Source organism: Leucoraja erinacea, chromosome 3 (assembly GCF_028641065.1).
Source record: "Leucoraja erinacea ecotype New England chromosome 3, Leri_hhj_1, whole genome shotgun sequence".
Classification (NCBI taxonomy): domain Eukaryota; kingdom Metazoa; phylum Chordata; class Chondrichthyes; order Rajiformes; family Rajidae; genus Leucoraja; species Leucoraja erinaceus.
The window spans coordinates 40,928,380-40,953,486 of NC_073379.1; the positions used below are offsets into that span (position 1 = coordinate 40,928,380).

Here is a 25,107-nt window from a genome sequence, read left to right on the forward strand (position 1 = left end):
GAAAGAGCCCATGCAAACCAAATCATAACAAAGAACTAACTCCAGCAAGTGATCAAATGCAAAACAGGTGGCTCGGTGTTGAAAGTCAAGCTCAGTCAATCCATTTTGTGCTTCTATTCCTCAGGAAAAACAACCAATTAACCTCCTCTGGTTTTTCTCTAGGACAGTTTCCAATTCTAGCTGTGAGGAGCAAGGCAATGATTCATTACTGTCAATGTTCCAACTAAGGCCAGAAACTTAGGAAAGGAAAATAACAAGGGTACATTAGCACATTGGTGGAAGATAATGGCATTTACTAATATTGTGGTGGATTTAAACCAGAAAACAGCTGAGGCGGCAAAATTAAAATCAAACATTGCTTACCTCATGCCAAGGTGAAAAAAAAATGGTCCAAAAACTTCAAGAGTTTAAAGATAGAATTTTCAGGAATGCTTTATTGGATACAATTTTTTACATTGACTGCAGTTTTTTGTTCAATGCCATTTACTTAATTATCCAAAATGCCCAAATGAAAGACAGTCGGATTGGATACCTTCATCCAAGCTTGAAGTCTTAAGTGTAAATGTGATTCAATGATTTTTTTTAGAGAATCTTAAGACAAGGGGGATTTGGGGAGGGAATTGCAGAATTTAGGAATGTAGAGGGTTAAAGTTACAGCCATCGATGTCAGAGATCTAAGGACTCTAGGGCTTGTACTGGTTACACAGAGAAGAAAGGAGAAAGCAATTTAATAGGAATTTTTAAAGTGCATCTATTGCTATCTAGGAATAAAGGATCTAGGCAACTGAAGACAAGAATTTAAGAAACAGAAGGATGATAGGGGTATTCAAGCTTCTAACCTGTTCCACCATCCATTTTACCACAGCTGACTTAACACACCAACTCCTTACCAGTCCCACCCTTGGTCTGTTTCCTGGGTGTCCAAAAACTCTTTGGAGTTCTAACTTAAAAATACTCAAAGATCATTTATCGGTGGGAAATCTTTTAGCCAACGGCTTGGGGTGCTCAGTTGTTGAGTATTTTCAGGGATACAAAGACATTTTGATTTCTTCCTTCTCTCCAGAGATGCTGCCCGTCCTGCTGAGTTACTCCAGCATTTTTGTGTCTACCTTCGATTAAAACCAGCATCTGCAGTTCTTTCCTACACAAAGATCTTTCGATGGTCAGGGAATTGCAGCGGTGAGTGCAGGATCTGTTGAATTAGGATCACAACTGATCTTAAATGGGCCTGTGGATGTTGCAGCAGGCAGGAAAATTCTCTCAATTCAATCAGATATGGCTGGTCCTTTACAAGGAGCCTGCAACCCCCAGTTCTGAACTCCCCATTAGAGAAGAAAGTAAATAGAGTCAACAAGGATCCGTTTACCTTGCAGAAGGCTCAGATTCTGTGAATGATGATTGGTGGAAAGGAGAAGGAAAATATTTTCAGCAGAGGATTATGGTGGTGTGGAATTCACTCAGGATGTTGAGTATTGTTGATGCAGAAATACTCCAGGCACGAGCAGAGATGCACTGAAAGCAACATGGCTGCAGAGCGAGAGACGGCTTTGGGAATGAGTGGCTTATTTTTCTGCTCCCTTGGGCCAAATGGCCTCCTTGTGTTGCATATATAATTTTTTTTTAAACTGCACTTTTAGTAGCTACAACACTATATTTTGCACTCCGTTTTACTTCCACTTTTGGAATACCTGATGTACTCATGTACGATTTGTCTGGATAACACAAAACAAAGTTTCTCCTTGTATTGTGGTACAGGTGGCAATAATACCCTGATACCAATTCCTATGACCGCAGGTCATTGCTGCCCAAATATTGCTGCTGGTGGGTGCAAACTGAGAAAGTATTATAGATTTATACCGGAACACATTTGTTATCAAAATGTTGTTGGCACTCACTCTTGCCATCTGTGCTTCTTGCAGTTCTTGCAGCCTCTGAGCACGAGCTTTGTGGTCCAGTTTCTCAAATATTTTCACTTTGCCCAGCACTGACTTCTTCTGCCCACCTTCTCCCAACTCTTCGTACTCCTCCTCCTCGCTCTCTTCGTTTGGGGGGGGCGTGGTTGGAGTGGACGGTTTGAGCGCTGTCTTGTTCCCGAAAGAGGGCTTCAGAGCCACCGGAGGGGGTTGCGGTTTGGAAGAGGGAGGAGCCTCCTGGCTGCGGGGTGGCTTGCTGCTCCCAGTACTTGAACTGCTGTAATGGGAATCGTAGTACGGCCTGGCAGGCTCTTTTGCGTAGGTATGAACGTCAGCTTTGGACTAAGCAAGAATACAATCAGATGCAATGAAATGGAATAATGTTTATTTTAACATTTTAGTTTTAATTTCACCTTGAATTTTGTGCACATGATCCCCCAGCAAATCCAATAGAGCTTATGGTCACGTACGCAAGCACGCTGAGGCACAGGTAGAATGAAATATCTTGCCGGCAGCAGCATCACAAGCACATAGACTCAGACAAACACACAAAAACAAATCAGACAGTAATTATGGACATTTCAATAGACAATAGGTGCAGGAGTAGGCCATTTGGCCCTTCGAGCCAGCACCGCCATTCAATGTGATCATGGCTGATTATCCACAATCAGTTCCTGCCTTCTCCACATATCCCCTGACTCCACTATTTTTAAGAGCCCTATCTAGCTCTCTCTTGAAAACATCCAGAGAACCTGCCTCCACCGCCCTCTGAGGCAGAGAATTCCACAGACTCACCACTCACTGTGAGAAAAAGTGTTTCCTCGTCTCCGTTCCTAAAAGAAAGACTGTGCCAAAGCAAGGCATTAGTGCAAAGCTCAATTAGAAAAATTAACCAGGTTAGTGTGGCCCAGAGTGTTCCCTTGTTGAGGTGGGATTAGGGTTGTGTTGGTCAGTTTAAGAACATGATAGTTGCAGGAAAATAGCTGTTCCTGAACCTGGTGATGTGGGACTTCAGGCTTCTGTACCTCCTGCCAACCGTGGCAGCAAGAAGAGGCCCATGGCCAGGATGGTGGAGATTCCGAATGATTGATATTGTCTTCTTGAAGCAGCCGACAAGCGGATGCTCACAACAGAAGGGAGGGCTACATCTGTGATAGACTTGGGCCGAGTCTGAGCAACATAACAACCACGAGAAAATATATATAAAAAGGTAATCTGGGACTGATTGCACCATGAGCACTGGCCAGAACATCAGCGAGAACTGATCTGGTTTTCCATTGGATCTTGTATCTACAGGCCAGTGCTTTGATTTAAAGTCACATCTAAATGGCAACCCTTCTGGCATTTCAACACTTCCTCAGTGCACTGAGTGCACTACATTGCTCTGTTTGATTATAGAATTAAATTTCAGCCCAGCCATGTCCAATCTGAACCTAACCCATGCACTTATATTCAGTCTGAAGGGTCTCAACCCGAAACGTCACCCATTCCTTCTCTCCAGAGATGTTGCCTCACCCGCTGAGTTACTCAAGCATTGTGTCTACCTTCGATTTAAACCAGCATCTGCAGTTCCTTCTTGCACACTTACAATTTATACTACACCTGACACAGAGTGGGGTCCCACAGGCCGAGGTCTGAGATGTAGCAAACCATTTCCCATGCTGTCTACCCTCTCGATTATTCGGTGTGTCAACCCTAACACATCCCACTGCACTAACACTGGTCCAATTATATTGAGCCAACCCAACCAATCCTATTCAAGTCACGCAGATTTAATTATCAACATGAGATCTGAACCCGAAACATGGTCAGGGATTGTGTGTACTGGAATCTCTGGCATGGTATCTCAAATGCAATGCACGGTGGATGGAATGAATGCTATAGATCCCACAGGATAACTGAAGAGCGAGGAGGTGACCAGATCAACATTCTATTTTTAATGGTACACAAAAAAATGCTGGAGAAACTCAGCGGGTGCTGCAGCATCTATGGAGCAAAGGAAATAGACAACCTTTCCAGCCGAAACTCTTCTTCAGACTGAGTTACTCCAGCATTTTTTTGAGTACCTTCGATTTTCCAGCATCTGCAGTTCCTTCTTAAACATTCTATTTGTAATGATCTTTATCAGGATGCTGAGTGTGGCATTTAGGGAGGGAGTTCCAGAGCATGATGTCTCAGCTATCCAAGCCAAAACCCTGCCGATTAAATGAGAGGCCAGTGCGGGGAAGTGAAGAGTCAGGGAGGTTACACAGAAAGGCCTTGAAGGGATTGGTAAATTAGGTGAATTTAAAACGAGAGCTGTTGTAAATCAGCCAGTTCAGTGGGTTCCGATAAATATATAGCATTTGTGATAATAAGAGCAGAAGTGTCACACAGTTGGTGAAGCCATTACCTTTGGTGGATCAGGTCTGAAATCTGGAGGGGGACTGGGATCTCTCAGCACTTCCCTGCTGCCTGCTCTCCTCATTTGTCCTCTGGCCACTGCTGGCACTGGACTTGGTCTCCGCTGAAAAGAAAGAGTTATTGATCAACAGAATAGTAGCAACACTACAGCAAGTGGAAGTGGTCAAAATCACAAAAAACTATTACAAGCAACAGCAGATTATCTTTGTCATCCTAAATAATCAGTATTTTGTGGAGACGTATCCACAAGACTCTGGGAATAGACATGGGCGTTCTATAGGTTTCCAGAAAATACATTTAACAATAACAAAAAATGCTTATTTAAAAAGTTGGTGTACCACAAGTTGCATGCATTATAGCTACACAGAGAAATATTTTCACATCAGGAAGACCAGAACCAGAGGTCATCAAAACAAGAGTGGGCAAATGCATGGCAGATGCAGTATAACGTGGATAAATGTGAGGTTATCCACTTTGGTGGCAAAAACAGGAAAGTAGACTATTATCTAAATGGAGGCCGATTAGGAAAAGGGGAAATGCAACGAGACGGCAGGTACAGGATAATCAGAGTTGGATGATCAGCCATGATCATATTGAATGGTGGTGCAGGCTCGAGGGACCGAATGGCCTACTCCTGCACCCAATTTCTATGTTTCTAAGACAGTCACAGATAAATTCTACCAGGAATGCAGAAAACACTTCTTTACAGAGAGGGGTCAAAACGTAAAATACACTGCGCAGAGTGTGTGTAATTTAGTTTAGAGATCCAGCGTGGAAACAGACCCTTCGGCCCACTGAGTCTGTGGCAACCGGTGATCACCCAGATACTAGCTCTATCCTACACTCTAGGGATCATTAGAGTAGCGCCAATTAACCAACAAACTGCATGTCTTTGGAATGTGGGAGGAAACTGGTGTACCTGGAGAAAACCCACGTGGTCACATGGAAAACATAAAAACTCCAAATAAACAGCACCCATAGTCAGGATCTAACCAGGCTCCATTATAGGACAGCAATTTTACCACTGCGCCACCCCGAGTAGTTGGGATGAAAAAGAGATATATTTAAGGGGAAGCTGAATTAACACAAGGATAGAGGAAAAGTGTAAGAGCATTCTTGGGAGGACACTCATGTGGAACATAATCAACAACATGGATGAGATGGGATGAGTGGCCCCATATCCTGTGGATATTTACTTATGACAAATGTAGAACGTATTCCTTGACGTTGACAAGGCCAACAGATAAAGTGTCTGAATGTAGCACACCAACCTCGTCCATCTGCACTGGTTCAGATGATCTGGCCACAGAAGATACAGGTGGCTCATTCACTGGATCATCCAGCTCGTTGTCTGTATAGGCACCACCCTCCGTGTCAGTGTCATCATAGTCGCTCATCAATCGGCTATCACAGCTGAGGTAGTCACCTCCCATGGCTGACAGATAGGACATGCGATCATCAGGCATCTCAAGATCTTCGTCTCCCAGTCCATCAGCCTATGTCAGAAACAGTCCATGCCAGTTAGGTTGAATTGAGTGCCAATGTTCACATATAAAACTATTTTCCATCCAGATATTTTAGAAAACATTGTTTCTTTCTCCCATGGGAATAGGTCAACAGCTAAAGGGCTTCCCCACGTGGAAAGGATTGGAGTGAATATCTGAGCCTGAGAGATGGCTGCAATTTCCCACCACCATTTTGGAACTATCCCTATCTGGAAAACTGAAAGCAAACTAACCCCAGCAAGGCCACACACTGTGTGGGAAGAGTTAATCCATGATCTGTTCCACTTAAGAGCAAGCAGGATTTTTCCAAAGATTCTAAATGTTCAGAATTTGATCCTCTTGTTCTTTTTTTGTTTTTCACTTGGAAGATGTGAGTCATTGGCCAGGCCAGCATTTATTGCCCATTCCCAAATAAATAATACTTTAGATTACTGATGTGGTTTTAATATCATGTAATTTAGAACTCCAAAATATCTTAGCAACAAGATTAAAAGATTGATTAATTGTGCAACACAAATTCCCAAATTTAAGCAAATGTTTAAAATCTAAAATAGAAACTATAACCAAGAATGTACAACTTTAATGCACATTCACAAACAGGAGATCAGTAACAACTTTGCTCAGTGGTCTGTACAGTGTGATGTTGTTAATGAAAACCCAACTTGGATAATCCATTGATAAAATCCAAACCAAAGAAACACTTTTTTCAACAAAAGAAAATTGCAAATTAATACATTTAGGAGATGAGGAAGTTATTTCAAAAATATGACGATGGGTAGTTAATAAATGGGGCTAACCACACTATACAAAACAGTGCAAGTTCAGCTAGGGTGGGTGAATGCATCAGAATGTCAGGAAACTTGCACTCGATTGAAACAAAGTTTCATCCACGTGGATGGAGAGGTGAATTGGCAATGGTTGGATGGGGTGGGACGAGAAATAGGTACTCAAATGTAAAACTTACTCTCAAACATTTTTTTTCTTAAGAGGAGCAGTCTGTATATCTTCTTAAGGGCGACCATTCTTTTCCATCACAAATGTGTTAAGTTGCTGATTAACACAACTCAAGTTCTTTGATAAATGTGATGGAAAGACCAAATTACATGTTGGTTCAATAACTAATATAGTCCTTTAACTAAACACTCCATTGTTGAAACTGCAGTTGACACCCAGGATTGCAAATTATAATAACAATCGACGTGAGTCTTTCCCGCGGGTCCCACGATGTTTATACTAGGATCAATTCATAATGTGCAATCATTAATATCAGATTCTTCTTAAAATCAGCCTTGTCAAAATGTTGCACAAGCGAAGCAACTATTAATACACCCAAAATACATACCTTGGCTTCTGAAATCCAGACTGCAGAAGCCTGATGATCTCTGATCAAATCCTTTACCAATCCATACCAGCCATCATGCGAGGAATTGAGATCAATAGTCTCTGCAAGGTTAAAGTAAAAAAAATAAGTCCTATCCTCCTTACTAGCATGGCTGATGGCCATAAAAGTAATTTGGTGGCGCATCAATCCAAGGTGCACAGTAGTATATATACACTTGCATTATAGTGGTTCCATCAAAAACCACACTAACTTTCCGGTAGGCGGCGCGACTCTCGTCAGCAGCGGCCTCTGCAGCCCGTCCGCGTTTTTATTATTTTTTTGTCTATGTTTATATGTAGTTTTTGTCATTCTTTGTTGGGGGGTGGGGGTGGGGTGGGGCAACTTTTTAAATCTCTCCCTGCACGGGAGACCCGACCTTTTCTTGTTGGGTCTCCGTTGTCGTTGGGGCTGCAAATGAGGAGCGGCCTCCAACAGAAGAAGCCGGGGACTCTGGTGCTGACTCACCTCACCGTCGCGGAGCTGGCCGAGTCCAGAGCGGGAGGAGCGGTGGTGGAGCGCTGCTGCTGCTGCTGATTCGGAGGCTGCAACTGCGGGTCTGCGGACGGCGGCACCGGGAGCCCGCGGGTCCCTGGAGGGAGACCGCTTTTCAGGGCTCCTGCAACGGCGACTTCTCCCGCCCGAGTTGCGGGGTCGAAGAGCTCCTGGAGCGGGGCCTAACATCATCGCCCCGCGCGGCTTGGAATGGCCGCGGGACTCTGCGAGCGCATGGCGGGGGCTCTAACACCAAGACCCGGTGTGCGACTTCGCACCACCCGGCGTGGCTTTAATGGCCGCGGGACAATCGCCATCGCCAGCCGGGGGCTTTGACTTTGACTGACATCGGGGGGGGGGGGGGGGGAAGTGGCAGCGGAGAGAAAAGTTTTTTTTTGGCCTTCCATCACAGCAATGTGATGGATGTTTATGTAAAATGTAAATTGTGTTGTGTCTGGGGTCTATTTGTTTGTAATGTATGGCTGCAGAAACGGCATTTCGTTTGGACCTCAAGGGGTCCGAATCACAATTAAATTGACTCTTGACTCTTGAGTGCAGAAATAGTGTGGTTCATTTGACTGTACTGATCTATGCCAACATTTATTTGATCGGATCACCTTTCATCCCACATCAGTGTAACTAATCTAAATCAGGATGATTGATGCCATTTCTCGTCGCTAAAGAATTCATTTGCAATGCTAATAAGTTCAACCCAGGACTTCCTCATTAGATGCTACCCCATCAACAGAAGAGTGCTAACTTAAAATCACCGGCTTCCTAAAACCCGTTTTATTTAAAAAACTCAAAATTCTTATCTCAAACAAACTAGCAAATCACTCAAGAAAGTAGTTAAGGCTGAGAGGACCACACAGAATAATTATTGAAGAATGTGACGGGGCAGTGGAGTTCGACCACAGAAACCAATTCAATATACAAACTCTTTTACAACTCCCATTATACCAGATCACCCGGATCTTTAACTAATGTAATGATTCACAATTAATGTTCGCAAAAGCCGCTAAACAGTCGGGGCCTGTGATTCTTCTCAGGGTGGATACTGATGACAACAATGATGTTTGCCCTTTCCCCAGACACTGCTAATGGTGTTACATTTATGGATTCAAACACCAGACTGGGAAGGTGCTTTGTAACTTTCACATTCAATCGATAGCTTCACCAACTACATTTACACTGGTATGGCAATTACTCTGGTTTTGGATACATATTCCAATGGTTACATTTTTCTGGCTTCCGCTGTACCTCTTTAACCAACTGCACTTTCTCAAATGTTCTGAACACTAACAATTCTGGTGTCTTGTACTGAAATGCAATTTGCATCTGCATTACAGAAGCTGTGCTTTCAATGGACAAGGACCTACGCTCCATTTCTAAACTAGCCTTCCTCCTCCTTAAAAGCAAGAAATGCTAAAAAGCTGGTATTCCCGTTCAGTGCATAATAAGTGACTGTACATAGACCTAAAATCAACCGCGTCTGATTTGAAATCCCAAACAGCACCAAAGAGTATTATTAACCAGAGTTCTGTTGAAATGAGCTCACTCTTAAAATTTTGCACACATAGTAATGTCGCAGTTATGTTTCTTGATCATATGACAAATTTCCGGCCTGTGCAATATTTTAGTTCACCACAAAAATGTTAGTGATTTCCATCAATTCCAAAACTTGGGGTCAAGGAAACTCTGCAAAATTATAAAGAAGGCCCAGGAAAATTGGAATAATCGGGTGGCAAAGAGCCAGTACTGGCATAATGGGCTGAGCGGTCACCTTGATTACCCACTACTCTGCAATATTTGCAAGTAATAATAATGCTTTTCACCTGTAAAAAGATGAGAACATCTCTTCCTTAGCTTGACAGCTTGGTCATACAACTTCTTGGAACTCTTGGTGGATGTTGGATTCAGTCTTTGCCTCATGGTTTTAACGCCATGTTTGTTGTCTGGATTAAAGAAGATAACGATTGGGTACCACTGAGTGTAGTTCAGCAGGTCCACAGCTTTGGGCGTAACATCCAGTAAAGCATGCTTGTCCTATATAAAGCAGAATAAAACTCACTGACCAATACAAACCGAAGGCACCACCTTTTACACAAAAAAGGTCAACAAAACAGGAAAACAGGCCACTCAGATCCAAGTCAGTTTTGCCACTGACCTCCAAAATCCATATCTCAACATATTTTGTTCAAGAAGGAACTGCAGATGCTGGAAGATCGAAGGTACACAAAATTGATGGAGAAACTCAGCGGGTGCAGCAGCATCTATGGAGCGAAGGAAATAGGCGACGTTTCGGGCCAAAACCCTTCTTCAGACTGATGGGGGGTGGGGGGGGGGGGGGGGGGGGGGGGGGAGGGTGGGGGAGGAGACTGCTCGAGGGTTCAGGAAGGGGAGGAGACAGCAAGGGCTAGCAAAATTGGGAGAATTCAATGTTCATGCCCGCCGGACGCAAGCAACCCAGGCGGAATATGAGGTGCTGTTCCTCCAATTTCCGCTGTTGCTCACTCTGGCAATGGAGGAGACCCAGGACAGAGAGGTCGGATTGGGAATGGGAGGGGGAGTTGAAGTGCTGAGCCACCGGGAGGTCAGGTTGGTTATTGCGGACTGAGCGGAGGTATTCGGCGAAACGATCGCCCAACCTACACTTAGTCTCCCCGATGTAAATCAGCTGACACCTAGAGCAGCGGATGCAGTAGATGAGGCTGGAGGAGATGCAGGTGAACCTTTGTCGCACCTGGAACGATTGCTTGGGTCCTTGAATGGAGTCGAGGGGGGAGGTGAAGGGACAGGTGTTGCATTTCTTGCGGTTGCAACGGAAAGTGCCCGGGGAGGGGGTGGTACGGGAGGGAAGGGAAGAATTGACAAGGGAGTTGAGGAGGGAGCGGTCTTTGCGGAAGGCAGACATGGGGGGAGATGGGAAGATGTGGCGAGTGGTTCTCAACATATTTTGCTTTCATTGGTTGATATTCCTGAATTGTTTTTGCCCCCCAAAATAAAGTCTATCCCATTTCAGTAATTAACATTTCGAATCGACCTCTAACCCAAGGTGCATTGTCCAGATTTACAGAAGCCTTTGTAGAATTATTTGCAAAGCTTAAAAGTCAATTTTGTTAGTACCAAAAATAACAACACTACAAAATAGAAGGTCGCAAACTCTTGCCAATGGTAGCAGGTATGATGCACATGTGAACAATCCCAGCAGAGACCTCGCGTTTTGTGGCTGATCCAGATCTGCTCAGTCATCAGCTAGAGGAGAAATTGGACCCTTCAGTAAAAGGCAATAGATCTCATCATTTCAGGAAATTTCCTCTCCACAGCCTTCAACCTGATAGTTTCTCCATTTTGCACTGTCCATTTTTACCTTGTACCCAAGACACACAAGTAGGACTGACTTGGTAGTGATGATAAAATATAGCAATCAGATACCATTGAGTGTAATTCAGCAGGTCAACAGCCTTGGGTCTTCTACAATGGCACCATCCTAGTAGTCCCATTATATTTGTCTGTTATTGGCCCACTGAAATTTATTTCCTCATGCATGGACTCCACCTTGTTACCCCATTGCCCTGCCCAACCCCTCCCCACGTACATCTGGGACAGCTTGGTTGCTCTCCACCATTTCAACAACTTCCAATTCCCTGGCCCTCACTGCCTCATCTTTATCATGGATGACCAGACCCTGTACACTTCCACTCCCATTCCCCCACAGAAAGGCTTTAGGGGCCTCAAACTCTTTCGAGAATATAGATCTAACCAGCTCCCCTCCATTAACATTCGCCTCCGCATGGCAGAACTTGATTTCGCCTTCAACAATTTATCTTTTGATTTCTCCCACTGCCTACAAATTAAAGATGAATGGTCCAATAAATTCCTTGGGGGGCAATTTAGAATGCTGTAACATTGCGTAAATTAAAGTCAGTGCCCAAATTATTCTTACCTCTTCGATGATTTGCCTGACCGTGTTCAATCGAACAACACCAGATGACTTCTCAGAGCCTGCATCTCTGGGTTCGGTTTCTGGAATAATAATTTATTTACAGCAGGGTTGTTTTGGCTTTTAACATAGCACTTCAAGGATTTGCACAAAGTCTACTTTTAAAATGCTTGTGTGTCACAGTTTACTTACTGGCAGTTCTGTAGCTTCCGGGTAAATCTGTTGCCAGCTTGTCTGTAGCTATATCAGCAATGGGCCCAAAGAGCACCACAGGCCGTCTAAAGCCGGCTAGAAATAAGAAAGAGGGGTTAGTGACTATCAGGTGGGTCGCTGGGGTATGAAGAACTACTTAAAGTGGACAGTCCCCGACACAAGTTGTGTTTTAAATTAAAACTGATTCCACAATATTCTGAATGCAGGACTTGAACTTCTAGAGCACCCTTGACTGCGCATCAGAAATATCTGCCTGCACATCATGTAGCTTCGAATGTCCAGGTACCATCAACATTGTATTGCAAGAAATGGCAGGTGAATGTGCTCCCACAACCTAGCAACAGGATGCCAGAGTGCTAGAGTAACTCAATGTGTCAGGCAGCACCTCTGGAGAACATGATAGTGCATATTATAGAAGCAGAATTAGGCCATTCGGCCCATCAAGTCTAATGTGCCATTCAATCATGGCTGATCTATCTTTCCCTCTCAACACCATTTTCCTGCCTTCTCCCCATAATCCCCGACACCCTTACTAATCAAGAATTTGTCAATCTCCGCATTTAAAATATCCACTGACTTGGCCACTACAGCTTCTAGGTGACGTTTTGGGATGAGACTCTTCTTCAGTTTGATTGGAGGGGGGGGTGGGGGTGGGGGAAATAGAAAGCTGGAAAAAGCTATAGGGTCAGGACAAGGCCTGACAGCTAATTGAATACCGAAAAAGGGGGAGGGGGGGGGGGGGGGGGGGGGGGGGGATTGAACAGGCCAAAATTCGGAAGGTCTGAAATAAAGGGATTAAAGAGTTGCAAATCCTGAAGCTAGAGGAAGGAATGCAGGTGGATGTGGAGAAATAAGTGTGAACCCAGGTGAGGCACAGGGGAGGGGAGGGGGAAAAGAAAAGGGGTGTAGGGGAATGTTCATACTATTGGGTTGTAAGCTATCCAAGTGGAATACAAGGTGCTGTTCCTCCAGTTTGTGCGCAACACCACTCTGGCAATGGAGGAGACCCAGGACAGAAAGGTCAGTGGAGGAATGGGTATAGGAGTTAAAATGGTTGGTAATTGGAAGGTCCAGTAGGCTTTGGCAGAGAGCACAATTGTTCGGCGATACAGACACCGAGACGACGCTTGATCTTGCCGATGTACAGGAGGCCATTCTGAGAACACGACGCAGATGAAGTTTGAGGAAGTACACGTGAACCTTGGTCTCATCCGGAAGGACTACTGGGGTCCCTGGATGAAGGTGAGGAAGGAGGTAATGGGACAGGTGTTATATCTTCTGCGGTCACAGGGGAAAGGACGAGCAAGCCAAAGAATTGCAGAGGGACCCTCTAGATGGATGCCTCACCGACATCATCTGTGACCACAGTTCTGTTCTTGCTCTCCCTCCCGCCAGATACAACATGATTAGATTTTCCCTGTTCCTCACCTTTAACCCACCAGATTCCACATTCAAGACATTATACTCCGAAATCTCCAAAGTGATCCCACTACCAGTCATATCTTCCCATTCGACACTCTTTCCCGCCTACCACAGAGATCACTCCTTCCAACAACTCCTTGATTCACTCATAATTTCCCATCCAATCCATCCCCTCCCCAGATTCCATATGATTCTAATGTTTCAGAACGAGTTCCTTGATCTTATGGCCTTGACAGCTGACAGCCCCTTAACCCACACAAGCTCTTTATTCATTTCCCCATGGATGATCTGACCAATAATTGGCAGTAAAACCAATCAGCAAATTATTTGATCATTATCATGTTATTTGAGGGATGCTGCTGTATGTAACTCTGTTACAGAAGCATTGTGCTGGAAGAACTCAATAAGCCAGGAAGCATCTGTGGGGAGAAATGAGCAGAGGATCGTGCCATAATACCAATTGTAATTTAACACTTCACTGAAACCCCTTGGGAGTCTCGCTAAAGGGACTGGGTACTATACAGTTGCAAGTCTTCCTTTTCTTAAAAGGAAGTCTTCCTTAAAAGAAAACAAATCTCTGAAAGAACTCTGCAGATCAGGCAACATCAGTGGCGGGCATGGATAGATGACGTTTTGAGTTGGGACTGTCTTCAGGCTGGAGCAGAGGACTACCTGATTACCGAGTTCTTCTAGCAATATATTTTAGTGAAATTCCAGTATCTACAGTCTCTCTGTCTTCCTTTTCTTTCACTTGTTTAGGAAGAAGTGTCAAGATTGCACATATTTTCCGTAGCTGGAATTTTATTTCCAAAATTATTACTTTTATATTTTTCGTATAACAAGCACATTTTTGGTTATTGCTTATTTCTGTGGTTGCAGGGTGGGAGAATAATGGAAAATCTAATTATTTTTCACAGACAAAATAAATCCACATACAATGACATGCTGCTAATATGAAAAATGTGCTTGCCTTCCCGCAGAACAACCCTCTCGTACGCTGGGAACTTGGTGCTCACTGGCGCAGCAGTGAGGTCCTCGCGACTCTTTCGAAGATTCTTCTTCATTGCTGCTCGTTGACCTCGTGACCTCCAGAAATCCCCTCGGTCACTTGAAGTTGCTTTCTGGACGTTTTGCACATTGGCCATTTGTTCAGCTCTGGCAGGGTAGAAGTCACAAAGATTTTATTTATGTATTCATCACCTATAGTAAGCAGACCACAGTAAATTCTGTAGTTGGTAGTCAGAAACTTTGATCTAAAACAAAATTAAACCCAAGACTTAATCCTAACCCTTCACCACTGACTAAAATCCAGTACCTTCATCATAAGATTATCTTTTTTCCCCCAAAATTTAATTTCTTTGGCTATGCAAAAATTAATGCATCATTCCACAGAAAAAGGTTCTAAATTTAAACAAAGAACAGCGGATCAGAGAATTTAAGTCAAAAGGTGAGAGTGGAGAGTTTTAATGGGAATCTGAGGGGTAACTTCTTTTTTTTTACATACAAAGGGTGATGGGTGTATGGAACGAGCTGCTGGCAGGTACTTTCGCAATGTTTAAGAAACATTTAGATAGGTACATGGTTAGAACAGGTTTAGAGGGATATTGGCCAAATGCAGGCAGGTGGGATTAGTGTAGATGGGACATGTTGGCTGGTATGGGCACATTGGGCCAAAGAACCCATGTCCACGCTGAATGACTTGGTCTTTTTGCAACCATGTTCATTAACCTTTCGCAGGCTTGCAATATTTCATGATCTCTGCACTTCTTCAACACTGGCCTCCGGCACATACCCAGTTTCATTCATTCCATCACCAAAGATGTCTGGGCCACCTTGTGGAATTCTCTTTCCGTATCCTTTCAACGAGAGTGGTTACAAAGATACACTAGGATACTTTCCATTATTAGTTAAGGCATAGGTAAGAGCAAGCAGGTAATGCTAGAACTATATCCAACATATGATAGGCCTCAATTTCTCTGGAAACAAATGAATTATGAATGGTGGAGTATCACTATGCGATTGTGATCAATGTGTAATGCCTGAGTGGTGAAGTGTGCATGCCAACTGGATCAAAAGGAACATTTACTCTGAACTGCCAGCTTCACAGGCTCAATTTTGTAGCCACGCAAAAAATTGTTTGCCTTAGAGGAGGCTTATTCAACATGGATAAAAGTAAGATTGGGTTATTTAGAATAAATAAGAATCTATTACACTTAGGGGGATCAAAACCCATAGGTGAACTAGAGTTCACAGCCTGAAAAGGGTAGTGGAAGCAGAAACTTTAATCTCATTTAAACTTTGTGGATGTATACGTGGAGCTGTGATTTAACGTTGGGAGGGAGAATTGGGCTGGGTCCTAATTTTACTCAAATAGGTGTCTTCATAAGTTCTCTCTGATCTTTCAATGATATTTCTCCCAACCTACCCCACTAGCTCCGTTCAAAAGTCCAATTCCAACTCCCGTAAAATATGGTAAACTACCTCAGGGCAGTTAAGCTGATGTCATGGCAGGGAACCAAAGGCATGGACGAAGATTTGAGGTGAACCTTTAAAGATCAAAAGCAAAGATATTTCTGGAACGAATTTCAGAGCTTAATGCCCAGGCAGCTGATGATATGGCCACCAATTATAGATGGGCGTGATCAGCGACCAGAACAGGTGGAGCACAGTGGACTGCAGAAGGCTACAAGTCTGGAAGAGAATCCGGAGCTACAGTGGCACAGAGAGATGTGAATAAAAGATAAGCAGAGATCGGACTGACAAGCGTTTATATATAGTCAAATAAAAGCATCTGTAAAGCATCATAGAAACATAGACATAGAAATTAGGTGCAGGAGTAGGCCATTCGGCCCTTCGAGCCTGCACTGCCATTCAATATGATCATGGCTGATCATCCAACTCAGTATCCTGTACCTGCCTTCTCTCCATACCCCCTGATCCCTTTTGCCACAAGGGCCACATCTAACTCCCTCTTAAATATAGCCAAAGAACTGGCCTCAACTACCTTCTGTGGCAGAGTTCCAGAGATTCACCACTCTCTGTGTGAAAAATGTTTTTCTCATCTCGGTCCTAAAGGATTTCCCCTTTATCCTTAAACTGTGACCCCTTGTCCTGGACTTCCCCAACATCGGGAACAATATTCCTGCATCTAGCCTGTCCAACCCCCTAAGAATTTTGTACGTTTCTATAAGATCCCCCCTCAATCTTCTAAATTCTAGCGAGTACAAGCCGAGTCTATCCAGTCTTTCTTCATATGAAAGTCCTGATATCCCAGGAATCAGTCTGGTGAACCTTCTCTGTACTCCCTCTATGGCTTTCCTCAGATTAGGAGACCAAAACTGAACGCAATACTCCAGGTGTGGTCTCACCAATACCCTGTACAACTGCATATACATTTTATGTATTGAACTAAACATTACCAGCCCCAGTTGAATCACATTTTGCATTAAAGTCAGTCAGAAAACGGGGGGGAGAGAACAATTGCATTACTTAATCAGTTTCCAAGCAATGCTGGATGCCCAATCAGATGCAAGACGCTAACTTCCTATGGTAGAATAGATTTAGAAATAAATATACCACTTTAAGATGTTGAGACCAATGAAAAAGCTTGCTTGGTCACCAGCTTTTCATCTTCTCTCCGAACTTCGTGCTCTAAACCATGGAATAAAAAAAGCTACGGAAACTATGACCAAAGTGACACCATCTCTGTGCGGTCAGGCAAAGCTATCCCGTCCAATCCCACATTCTAGCTCTTGGCTTCAAGCCTTATGTATTAAAGCATAGCAAGTGGATATCCAGACACTTCTTAAATGCAACGTGCAATTTGGTTTTCACCAGCAAACTTCCATCATCCTTACTTAGCATTGTGAAGCTGTGGAAGTCTCACTTCAGAAGGCCATAGATGCTCTTTTACCAATTACCTTCAAGATTAAGCGATAGACATCAGGACAGTTAAAGAATAATATGATTTTTTTTTAAAAAGGCACAAAGTGCTGGCGCTACCTTGTAGGGCAGGCAGCGCAGCATTCCTGGAGCACATAGATAAGTGACGTTTCAGGTCAGGACCCTTTGACACAAAGTGCTGGAATAACTCAGCCAGTCTGGCAGATGTTGTTTTTGCAAAGGTAGAATGGGGTCAAGGAAAGAGCGTTCACGTCGCGGCCCTGTTTCCACCAATCTCTCCACAACCACGCACAAGAAGCACAAGAAGCGACAAGACAGACACCATTGTATGCAGATGCCGAGAAGTGTGTTCAGCTCTGGCTGAACAACTTCTAGTCTTGTGTGTGGACTCGATAAGAAGAAGAAAGGTAGAATATCCACCATGATCTTATTGAATGATGGTGCAGCCTCAAGGGGCTTCATAACCTCTAGCTTCACATATTTCCTATGGTTTTGCCTTTACTAACACAAGTTGCTGCATTTCAGAATTTACCTGCTTTTATTTGGAACGATTCCTTTCTCCAGTTGTCGGATGTTGTCAGGGGCGATTCTTACTGCCAACCAGTTTCCCAATTTGCCATTGTATAGGGTGTCCAAAACCTTAAAGACATCCCCTCTGGCAAAAGCCAAGCTCTGTGGAGTCTCCTTCTCATACTCAAAGTGTGTCCTAACGAAGAATGAATCGCCACGGCCCGAGTTAATAATATCTTTGTACACTGGTGGAGAGAGGAGAAAAATATTATGATGGACTTAGAAGCAAATGGGTGCATTCTATTATCCGTTTCCACGGCCATGTATACAGGCACAATATAAGAGTGCAGATAGCTATCCATTCAAATAACATACATGCATGTAGATAATGTGATGCAACGGAAACAATCCACTTCATTCACTGCCAGGATCTATTTTGGATTTTCCACTACTTTCCATTTGATAATTAAAGACTTTTGGAAACATACATATATCATATTATATGGTCACCAACCACCAACCTTCTCAGAGATTGAGGCACATCAAGCCACCATTGTCCAGTACTAAGTCCAGGGGTAGTTGAACAACACGGCTTCCAAAGGTTGACTCATTATTTTCCATCAGGGATGAGTTTACAGCAGAAAATCATCCTGATAGGCAGCCACTTTTATAGAAACATAGAAAAGAGGTGCAGGAGGAGGCCATTCGGCCCTTCGAGCCAGCACCGCCATTCATTGTGATCATGGTCGATTGTCCCCAATCAATAACCCGTGCCTGCCTTGATTCTACTAGCCCCTAGAGCTCTATCTAACTCTCTCTTAAACTCAGCCAGTGATTTGGCCTCCACTGTCCTCTGTGGCAAGGAATTTCACAAATTCTCAACTCTCTGGGTGAAAAGGGTTTTTTTCACTTCAGTCTTAACTGGCCTCCCCTTTATTCTACGACTGTGGCCCCTGGTTCTGGACTCGCCCAACATTGGGAACATTTTTCTTGCATCTAGCTTGTCCAGTCCTTTTATAATGGTATATGCTTCTATAAGATCCCCCTCATCCTTCTGAACTCCTTCTATACCACCATTGGAAGAATAATAATCAACATCAAATTGTGACCAAGATCTCTTGCATGTTCCTGATTCCTTCTCACTTTTACTTGATGCCTTTGACAACACAGCCTCCTCTCAGTCCTCCTATCCGATAGCCACACATTCTTTGCATTCCACTGAAATAGCTGGCAAAATGTTGAGAATTCATATGGGATATGAATTCTCAGCTTGAGGTTTCAGGGGAAAGTGTGCTAATTAATGAATGAATCAGAGTAAATTCCCCCAGCCAAGAGCAGATTTCTTCTGCCAAGCTTTTTTTAAAACAACTAAGTTTAGCATTTATCGCCTTAGCCCACACTACTCACCATCATACTTGCTCTGAGCAAGGATGGTCACATCTTCACCTTTCGGAACTTCTAAGAGGTATAGAACAGCTTCTTCACGCACAATACTACGGAAATCCATGGAGTTTATCTGGAGGGATATACAAGCAAGTTAAAATGGTCACCAAATCATTAGATGGAGGAATGCACTCTAAGGGAACTTCTACATTTATTTTCCTTAAAAACCAAGCAAAAATCGGTTTAGTTATTGGACCCCTCACACATCACCACCGGGTGGCGCCCGTAATGGCCGCATCGCCAACCACCTTGTCCCTTCTCTGTTTTTATTATTTTAAGTATGTCTTGAAAGTTTCTTTTAATGTCTCTTGGTATGTTTTATGTGGGGGTGTGGGGGGGGGGGGGGGGGGTGGGGGGGGGGGATAGGGGGGGAAACCTTTTTCAGTCACTTTACCTCGACAGAGATGTGATTTTTTTTCCTTGTCGCAACTCTGTCTCCCCCTGCGGCCTACAACGTGGAGTGGTGCGGCCTTTCCTGGAGACCGGCCCAGAGCTTCAAGCCGCAGCTGCGGCGCGGACTTACCATCACGGAGCGTGGGATATTTTGCGGAGGATTGCCAGTGTTGGAGCTCTGACCGCGGGGCCTGTGGACTGTAACACCGTGAAGCAGCGGTCTCCGTCCGGTAAGAAGCGGCCGACTCGGGAGCTCCATGCCACGGAGTGTTCTGATCCATCCCGACGCCGGAATTTCGATCATCCCGACGAGAGGGCTTGAACAGCGGACAGTCGGCAACGTCTCCATTCAAAGGCCCCACCACGGGCGAACAAAGGCAGAAGTTGACTGAACTTTATTGCCTTCCATCACAGTGTGGAATGTTGATTCCACGGTGGTGGATGTTTATGTTAAACTTTATTTTATGTGCTGTGTGTATTTTTGCTTTTTTACTTAGTATGGCTGTATGGCAACTCAAATCTCACTGTACCTTAATTGGTACATGACAATTAAATTGAATCTTGAATTAACTCTTTAATTATTTCACTCTGATGTTCATGGATCTAGGAAGCATTAAATGGGCCAGTCAGTAAATGTAACCCTACACCCATTTGAAGCAAGATTTTTTTTTAACCCTGAAAAGATGTGTGTTTCTAGAATTCAACCACATCTTTTGGAAGTTCCTATTGAACTCTTTTCCAGGTGGCATCTTCTAGATTAAATATGTTATGCAGGTGTGGAAATGCTCAATTCTTCCTCTTGCCAATTGGTCTAAACTGCTGATTACTGGCTCATCTTGGCTCCTCATCACCAGTACTTCACCTTCCCTGGTCTGAGGCGATGGGATCAAAGCCATCATTAAGGGCCTGTCCCACTTGGCGATTTTTTTCGGCGACTGCCAGCATCATTGACTGACGTATCAGGTCACCGAAAAATTTGCGGCGCGATGACGTTTGATGCGCGGTGTTTTTTCCAAGTGTCTCAACATTTTTTTTGGTGCCGTTGGAATTTGAAATGTTCAAAATCTTTTGGCGACACTGATATGACGCAGGCAGTCTTCAAAAAAAAATGTTTTAAATTGCCAGGTGGGACAGGCCCTTTACAAGGTTGATGAAAAGGCGAGTTCAACAATCCCCATGTTTTAGCTCAGCCCTATGATTGATCAAATTTCTAAGTCCAAGACCCTCGGATTATCTTTGACCAGACCTTACTGGTTTTATCTTGCACGAAACCGCATTCATGTATCTGTACACTGTGGATGTCTCAATTGTAATTGTGTATTGTCTTTCCGCTGACTGGTTAGTATGCAACTAAAACTTTTCACTGTACCCATCATTGTACACGTGACAATAAACTAAACCAATATGTGAACTACTTAACACAAGTGCTAATCCAATATTGAGACATGCTATACAAAAAAAACCCTCTCATTCACACCGTGCAGATTCTATCAGTATTCGTGTAGAAACAGATGGGCGATTGTCATTGGTTTTGGTAAATGCTTTCAACTGGGAGATACCGAATTATATTTAATGCTGGAATCACTTGATAATATGCTGGACCAGGCAATAAAAATGATAGAAATTAAATGATTAAACTAAATAGAAAGCAATTATTCGCAGTCAACTCTTGAGAATAAATACAATCGCACATGGTAATTCAATATCTATGTTCTCCCCTTCACTCCCATTCAATAGTTTTGGGGTGGATGGTATGAACGTCACATGGAACAGATATCTCTAAATCATGTGGGATATATATGGGCCTTGATCCGACCCATCTTGCTCCCACACTTGTTAGTCTGAACTAGTGTTGTACAGAGGAGAGTCCACAGGTGAAGTATGACGGTTTTCACATTACCTTGAGAAGCTGATCTCCTTCCTCAAGACCTTCATTCTCAGCTGGGCTGCCCTCCTGCACTCCCGCCACAAAGATCCCAACATCGTTGCCACCAGCAAGTCGAAGGCCAACACTGTCACCTTTCCTGAACTGCACCATTTTTGTATCTGGGCTACAGGAAATCAGAACGTGTTATTCACTAAAATATTTCATCCTCCACTGTTAAAAAGCCTCCTTCAATCACCATGTTGCTATCTACATATTATACGCACCAAAATACTACTAGTACCATCCCCTGAGCTCCACTACCCAGGAGGGGAAAAGCAGCAGGTACATGGAATAGCCACCATCTGCATGTTCACACCATGGTACCACCAGGGGGAGGCGCTACCACCAGGGGATGGCGGCCTCACCACCAGTCTGTCTGTCTTTTCATCTTTATTTTGTTATTTTTAGTGTGTTTTAAAAGTTTGTGTTAATGTTCTCTGGTTTGTTTTTTTATGTGGGGGGTGGGTGAGGGGGTCGGGAGAATTTTTTTTCCAATCTGTTACCTTGCTGGAGATGCGTTTGTTTTCCAGATCATATCTCCGGTCGTTCTGCGGCCGAACACCATGGAGCTGGAGGCCTTGCTCAGGACTGACTTTGAGCCCCACCGCGGGGACTTGGACTTATCATCGGAGCTGATCACTTGCCTGGGATTTCACCATCGAGGCGCTCGCAGTCTCGGGTAGAGACCGGTGCTCCAAACGACGCAAAAGGTTTCAATCAGCGCTGACCCGAGGTCAGATCGCCTGGCGCAGGGGAGCTGAGATTTCCCCCCCCCCCCCCCCCCCCCCATGCAGGAACTTGATCAGCCCGATGCAAGGGCCTAAATGCTGCCGGCTACGGGAGCCAAGACTGCCCCAACCACAGGAGGCTCGAGGCCCCCGACCGCAGGAGAAGGGAAGAGATTGAACTTTTTTTGAATCTTTTTCATTGAACTGTGAACTTCCATCAGTGAGGAATGTGGAGGAGTCACTGTGGTGGATGTTCATGTTAAAATGCATTTTGTGTGTTTTGTTGCTTTTTATTGGAATTACTGTTTGGCAAATGAAATTGCTCATATGTTGCAAAACTAATAAAGTATAAAACTATGATTATGATGATTATGAAAACGCTCATCATAATTAGGAAATTGAAATCCCTGCTCCTTCAAGGTTAATACATTAACTTTCACACTTTTATATTAATACAATACAATTCTTGCAATGCCCTCACTTGCACCTCACAGACTGTAGAGGTTCAAGTCAACTCAGCCACAGTCGACACAGGGGTTGATAATTGATGAGCAATAAATGTCGACTTTTACACTGATTCCCACATCCCATGAAAGAATTAAAATAATAAGATCTAGAATTCTTCAGGACAATAAGGGTCGCGAAAAAGATGGCATCCACCAAAGGCATAAGTAATTTTAATGCATTTTTAGCCCCAAAAAATGATTCAACAGAAATTATTTTGAAAACACAATTATACCTACATACCTATAATCATAATATAATTCAATAGTAAAACAAAATCAAAAATCTGAATGATCTACGTTTGCTTTTATTAGATACGTGGAACTGCAGGTGCTGGTTTACAAACAAAAGGTCAAAGTGCTGGAGTAACTCAGTGGGTCAGGCAACATCTCTGGAGAACATGGATAGGCAGATTTGGGTCGGGACCCATTTTCAGACATGAAATGTTGCCTATCCATGTCCTTCAGAAATGCTGCCTTACCTGTTAAGTTATTCCAGCTCTATGTTTTTTCTGCTTTTATTAAAGGACAAAGGACATTTATTGTCACATACACCAATTGGTGCAGTGAAATTTGAGTTACCGTGTAGCACACAAATAAGATAAACACAACACTATAGAATTTAACATCTATATAATTAAAAGTCTCATCTTGACCACTTCCTGTCTGCGCTGTATATTGATTTTGGAAAAGACACTGCCATATATCGCTATGATTTTTGGCCATCTTACTCAGTCCTCCTCCGCTGAGCAGGCCCCGAGGATTTTTCCCATCGATGAAAAACAAAAAAGATGAGCGTTTAAAAAACCTTGAGGGGTCGGTCTTGGTCGTGGTCTCGCGTGTGGTCTCAGTGACTCAGTGCCAGCCCAAGAATCCATTCGGCCCACAATGTATATACTAGCCCTCTGGAAACCAGTCCATTCGGCCCACAACACCATGCTAGCGCTCCAGAAAGCCCCCACACTGGCCAGCAATATTTGAATTGGTGGAGAGGTGGAATATTTTGTTGGGGGACCAGCCCTCCCGTGTGAAGCTGGGAACACAAGGGTCCCACTTAGTCTAGTAAAACATAAAAACATCCCCTCCCACGGCGGAATCAACGTTTCCCACTGTGAGGGAAGGCAACAAAGTTCAGTCTTCCACTTGTTCACCCGCGGTCAGGGCCTAATAAGGCCTCCGCAGTCGCCACAACGGCGGCCCGATGTTTCAGGCCCTCTCGCCGGGATGATGGAGCTCCAGTGTCGGAACGGTGAACACTCTCAGCGGCTTGGGAGTTTCCGAAACGGTCGCTTTCTACCGGAGACCGCGACTTCTGGAGTCCATGGGTCCAGCTGGGCGGAGCTGCAACACTGGCGATCCTCGGCGAAAGATCCCAGGCTTCACGATGTTAAAAGTCAGCGCCGCAGCTCCGCAAACTGTCGCAGTCAGCTGGAAGCTCCGCAAACCACAGCTCCACGATGTTAATAGTCGGTTGTGGCCCAACATTCCGGAGCTCCAACACGGCGATCCCGGTAAGGCATCGCCCGCTCCGTGATGGTAATCCAATGCTGCGCCGCCACTGAAGCTCTGGCCGGTCTCCGGCAGGAAAGGCTGCGCCAATCCAGACAGTAGGCCGCAGGGGGGGACACACGGATGCAACTCGGAGAAAAGACGCATCCTCGACCAGGTAGTGACTGAGAAGACTTTTAACCCCTTCCCCCCCCCCTCATAAAAAAGACTAAAACTCCAAAACAAAACTTTCAGACAAGTTTAGACATTGAGTGTGGCTGGCGAGGATGCCACACTCAATGGCGCCACCACTAAGAATTTATATTCATAAATTCGTCATTTGACATGCCACACATTGAACTAAATCAAAATCCAATTTAAAAACGTGACATTTGTGAAACTTAAATTCAATGGATTGTATCAGTCACTCAAATGTTACAATTTACCCATGCAGCCAACTTCAATATACCTTGCAGAATGTATTGAAGGAAACTAATTAAATCACCCATGTCAACTCTTCAACTGTCTAAAGAACACTACTGCATGCAGACTGGTTTTGATGTTTGCTTGAGCAAGGTAATAGCTTTACAGAAACAATTATAAATTGGAAGTGAATCAACATTTCAAGACATTTAGGATATGATAAGATTCACGAACGGGTTTCCATCTCTAGCTAGGGATCCAGTTAGGAACCAGAAAATAAAACAACTCATTAATAAATCCAATAAGAAACATGACAAATTGTCTTTACCCAAAGAGCTGTAGGATTGTGAAATTAGCTTTAAGCGGAGTGCTGGCGGAGAATAAATTAAGGAGAAGCTAGACAAAGGCATGGGAGAATGGAAAGGAAGGTTATGCAGAGAAGGAAAAGTGAAATGGGATGTGAGAGGTTTGCAAGGAGCATAAATGTTGGGCCAGTTGAACTATAGAAAGATCAATA

General features: G+C 43.9%; 1 protein-coding gene across 6 annotated transcripts in view; it reads right to left on the minus strand.

The window, feature by feature from the left end:
* Window positions 1–25,107, minus strand: part of tjp2a (tight junction protein 2a (zona occludens 2)) — a 109,132-nt gene that overhangs the window by 7,550 nt on the left and 76,475 nt on the right. For 5 of the 6 annotated variants that reach the window (XM_055632500.1, XM_055632497.1, XM_055632501.1 and 2 more), the window contains exons 11-21: window positions 21,422–21,572; window positions 19,093–19,201; window positions 17,708–17,930; window positions 14,243–14,427; window positions 11,830–11,925; window positions 11,641–11,720; window positions 9,530–9,740; window positions 7,164–7,264; window positions 5,588–5,812; window positions 4,306–4,419; window positions 1,896–2,255 (exon numbers count right to left, since the gene is read on the minus strand). In XM_055632500.1, the coding sequence (XP_055488475.1) occupies window positions 1,896–2,255; window positions 4,306–4,419; window positions 5,588–5,812; window positions 7,164–7,264; window positions 9,530–9,740; window positions 11,641–11,720; window positions 11,830–11,925; window positions 14,243–14,427; window positions 17,708–17,930; window positions 19,093–19,201; window positions 21,422–21,572 (1,855 nt within the window). The remainder of the gene's footprint in view (window positions 1–1,895; window positions 2,256–4,305; window positions 4,420–5,587; window positions 5,813–7,163; window positions 7,265–9,529; window positions 9,741–11,640; window positions 11,721–11,829; window positions 11,926–14,242; window positions 14,428–17,707; window positions 17,931–19,092; window positions 19,202–21,421; window positions 21,573–25,107) is intronic. The other variant, XM_055632502.1, reaches the window with a different exon arrangement.